We start from the raw sequence: 4,153 nt of genomic DNA, 5'->3' as shown, positions 1-4,153 counted from the left end.
GATGCAATGATTAGTCAAGTAATCCTCATAAATGCTGCTTGCCTGCACGTCCACCTGACAGCAAAAGTGATATTTGGCAATATCAATTATTGGATATAGAAAGAGATTGTTAGTACAATGATTAAATGGATGCTTTCTATAAGTATTAAACTGACGGATTATTATGGTCATCTGGTCAACGGAAGTTGATTCTTTGTTTGAACAGGATTGATGAATCCCATAAATTGTTACGAAAAGCCTATGCATTATGACGCTCTGAAAACGATGTAAGTGCCATTAAACAGACTGAGAGAAAAGAGAGATCATTCGTGCCAATATGCCATGAGCTAACTCGGAACTGGCTTCTTCAGTTCAATTTTGGTTTTATGAAAAAAAAAAGATAAAGGTCCGAAGACTAACCATGTTTAGTTCACATCCAAATTTAACAGAAAATTTAATCTTAAACAGCAGAAGGACAGAGAAAGTGAGAGACAGAGAGAGAGAGAGAGAGAGAGAGAGAGAGAGAGAGGGGAGAGAGAGAAGGAGAGAGAAGACTCAGAGCTGAAACAAAAAAAAAACAAAACAACAAACACATTATTGATATGACTGCGCGTTATAAGAACGGTACTCCTGAAAGATATATACCGCCGGCGGAACGTTTTGAAAAGTGTATGTGTGTGTGTGGGGGGGGGGGGGGGGGGGAGGTGGGCACTCCCGGGTTTCATGAGCTAACAAGCAAAAAAAGAAACCAAAAAAAGCTGACAAGCAAAAAAAAAAAAATGGTCTTCAGCGCAGAAACATAACCTTACCGCGATCATTCTTCAAGGTTTCTATCTATTTCTTTCTAAAAAAGTGTGTGTGTGTGTGTGTGGGGGGGGGGGGGGGGAGCTCAAAGTGTTGACGACTTATGTATTCTTTTGTATAGTGCAAAAATAAAAAGTTTGGTTATTTCAAAGGTTTGTTGATTCGAAAACAAATTACAGTGAGTAGGCCTAAGGTTTGTTCGTTTGACACAAAGTTTGAAGGTTCCTTTATCTGAAAACGAAATAAGTTTCGTACCACATCGGACCTAATTCGTTTTCAGATTAACAGACTATCGGAATAATGCCACAGTGTTCGGATTAATGTTGGTTATGTTTTTATGTCAGAAATGGAAAGAGGAAATATGATTCCAATACGTGATTTCCGTTGATGCATTTTAACGACATGAACGGATTTTTTTCTTTTCTATTTTAACTTTATCGTCGGGCCTACAATGTAGACGAACCAGTGAATGAGCAGAGAGGTGGGAAAAGACTCCATTGCATGAGTGAGTGATTCAGTGTGCGAGTATTCTCGCGAGGAACCAAACACTTTCTCGCGGGGGACCATTGTGTAAGCACCTTTCTCGCGGGGGACCAAATACTTTCTCGCGGGGGGACCATTATGTAAGCACCTTTCTCGCGGGGGACCAAACACTTTCTCGCGGGGGACCATTATGTAAGCACCTTTCTCACGAGGGACCGAAGTCTCGATTGCTCACGCATGATTTCTGACTGCTTCATGACAAACTGAATATTACAAGTACAACATACATGAGTTTTTTTGTTTTGTTTTTGTTCTTGTTTTTTGGAGGGGGATGCTTCAGATGAATGCATAAGATGAGACGAGCAATGTACTCTCATGCCAAAACCATAGCTTCATATACACGGCACTTGCTGTTCTTATCAGAGATGATTATAGTATAGCGAGAGAAATCATTGCGCCTTTTACGGTATTTCTTTTTGTATGGAAACTGATGTTGTATCAATGCGATTGCAATGCATCACACTATACATTTATTTCACGAGGCCATTATAAGTTCTTTTAACTTGTTTTACAGTGCTTTTTCCTTTTTGCATTCCCGTTTCCTTGTTAAACCCTTCCGTACTCTGGTATACATGTATTTAATGTTATGCTAATAATAGTTTTGTGTTATGCTCTCAATCTTGAAGTCATCACATTTTGATTCAAGTTATTGTTTTCTTTTTCAGTGTTAAAGAATGAGTTTAGAATGTTGAAATGGCCCCTTTCAAAAATAGCTATGGCGCACTGAATATCAAAGTGAAAATAAATGTAATTTTAGTGTTTTTCTTGTTCATTTTAAAGGGGAAAGAAAGGGGGTATGGCTGTTTTTATCTTTGTTTATTTAAGTGTAATAGCTCAAAACTTTCGCAAATATTCCCATTAGTATAAGGATTGTTTAAAAAAACTGATTCACACAGAGACACACAATAATGCAAACATAAAGGGGAAAGTGAAGAAAAGAGTGAGAGTATGTAAGAGGAGAATATTTTTGTCTTGTCTTTAATCTCATTTATTATGTTCTGAATTCCACATTTATTTGCAACTTCAAACAGATGTAAATGCATGCAGTGAGACTATTACGAAATCATTGCTGCACCAGTTTGTATGAGTCAGTACTTCATCGTTTCGCCGTTGTTGAGATGTCGTCCAACTTGTCTCTCGTTGCGTTGATCCTTGGTTCGAGGTTGATGCTTCGTCCGGGAATGAGTCAGTACTTCGTTGTATCGCCCATCTGACGGATGATCTCAGGATACACGTTGTACACGTTGTTGAGATGTCGTTCCAACTTGTCTCTTGTCATGTTGTCTCGCCAGTAGGTCTTCAAGCCGTCGATCAGTTGCTCCTTTGTCCGAGGTTTCACGTGCCTCCTGATGTGAACCTTCATGTTGCCCCACACGTGTTCGATTGGGTTGATGTCCGGCGATTCAGGCGGCGTCCTCCACCACGTGACGTTGTTGCGCTCCAAGACGTTGGCTGCGTAGGCGCTGGTGTGCTTCGGGTCGTTGTCCATCATCAAACGGCATCCATCTGGGTAGACCTCGCGGATGAAGGGGATCAAAAAGTTGCTGAGAAGTTCGTCCGCGGAAAAACTCCTTCCGCATGATGCCGTCGAAGATCGCTAGTCGTGTAGCCCCGCGTCGAGAAATCCCTCCCCACACGTGCACTTTGTAGGGATGCTTCGGCTTGCCCACTTTCCTATTCGGAGTCCCAAGACGTCGGTAGTAATGCCGAGCGTTGTTTTCCACCCAAAAGGTGCTCTCATCCGTGTAGATGACGTCCCGAAATGTTTCGTCCGTTTCGTACATCCGAAGAGAGAAGGACAGTCGCGAAGCCTTGTTGTAGTTCCTGATGAGTTGACCGTACAGCACGCGAGATCTGGTCCATCCCAAGTTCTTTCGAATGCTGCGAATGGTGCTTGCACCGATGCCCTTGCCGAATCGCTCCTGGACCTTGGCTTGAATCTCGATGGATGACAGCTCCTTATCTTGGTCGATCAGTTGGTCAATGAACGCTTCCTCCTCTGCTGTCAAAACGTGAGGCCTACCGCTCCGCGGACGATCACTCACAGACCCAGTCTCCCGATACCGCTTGATGCAGTTTGCAACTGCAGTCTTGGATACCTCGACGCCGTAGTCGTGCAGTTTCTTAGTGATGACTCGTACGCTGGCACCCGCTGCCCACCACAGGATGATCCTTCCGCGGTCAGCCTGACTCACCATCGTGCATAAATATGCACAAAAATATTACAAGTGAAAGGAAAGAATAGGAAGTGAAATCTCCCTAAATGTACGAAGTAGTAACGCGGTAAGCGGTACGCAAGCCAATAATGCAAACCAACAGTCTACACGAAAGTGAGAAATAGCCCTAAAATAAAGCACGAAGAAATGACGTAGAGTGTTAACAAATTAGAGTACAGTATGCAGTAAGCCTAAATAACGCAATCGAGAACAAGTTGTAAAGCTAATGTAAAGCGAGAGGCGGTAACAATAGTAACCTATATCAGATAAAGCGAGACCTAAAGATACGGTTTAGATACAAATAATAAGCAGAACAACTGACAACTAGATATACTTGAAATCCTACAGGGTACGACGAACACAATAGGAACTCTTCGGATAAAAAGAAACGGAATTATTGGCAAACTAGATGACGTAGTCGTAATAAAGTACAGCGAGAACTTGTAGCAGATATCCGCAATCGAAGGCAAAGAGAAGGTTATCTCAGATAAATCGTTACTGCCAAAGCTATTTAAGGAGGCGTGTGTCTGTCCGAAAGCGAAATGGTGCTTAAAGACAGTGCGATTTGTGATTGGTTACCAAGAGTGAATAATTATCCCCACGCTGCGTGC

General features: G+C 42.3%; 1 protein-coding gene across 1 annotated transcript; it reads right to left on the bottom strand.

Annotated features, from left to right (window-relative positions):
* Positions 1-2,512: 2,512 nt before the first annotated feature.
* On the bottom strand, positions 2,513-3,524 carry LOC139720140 (uncharacterized). The gene is made up of 2 exons (XM_071631511.1): positions 2,964-3,524; positions 2,513-2,842 (listed from the first exon to the last, which is right to left on the bottom strand). The coding sequence occupies exons 1-2, from the start codon at positions 3,522-3,524 to the stop codon at positions 2,513-2,515; spliced, it is 891 nt and encodes a 296-aa protein (XP_071487612.1).
* Between the last annotated feature and the right edge of the window lie 629 nt (positions 3,525-4,153).

This window comes from Diadema antillarum, unplaced genomic scaffold, assembly GCF_040938485.1.
Source record: "Diadema antillarum isolate AM-2024a unplaced genomic scaffold, OU_Dant_1.0 scf00000122, whole genome shotgun sequence".
Lineage (NCBI taxonomy): Eukaryota > Metazoa > Echinodermata > Echinoidea > Diadematoida > Diadematidae > Diadema > Diadema antillarum.
This window is presented reverse-complemented; position numbering and strand designations above follow the sequence as displayed.

Coding starts and splice junctions, on each gene's coding strand:
- LOC139720140 (XM_071631511.1), bottom strand. CDS start 3,524: ATGGTGAGTCAGGCTGACCGCGGAAGGATCATCCTGTGGTGGGCAGCG. Junction 2,843..2,963: donor AGCATCCCTACAAAGTGCAC/GTGTGGGGAGGG, acceptor TTCATCCGCGAG/GTCTACCCAGATGGATGCCG.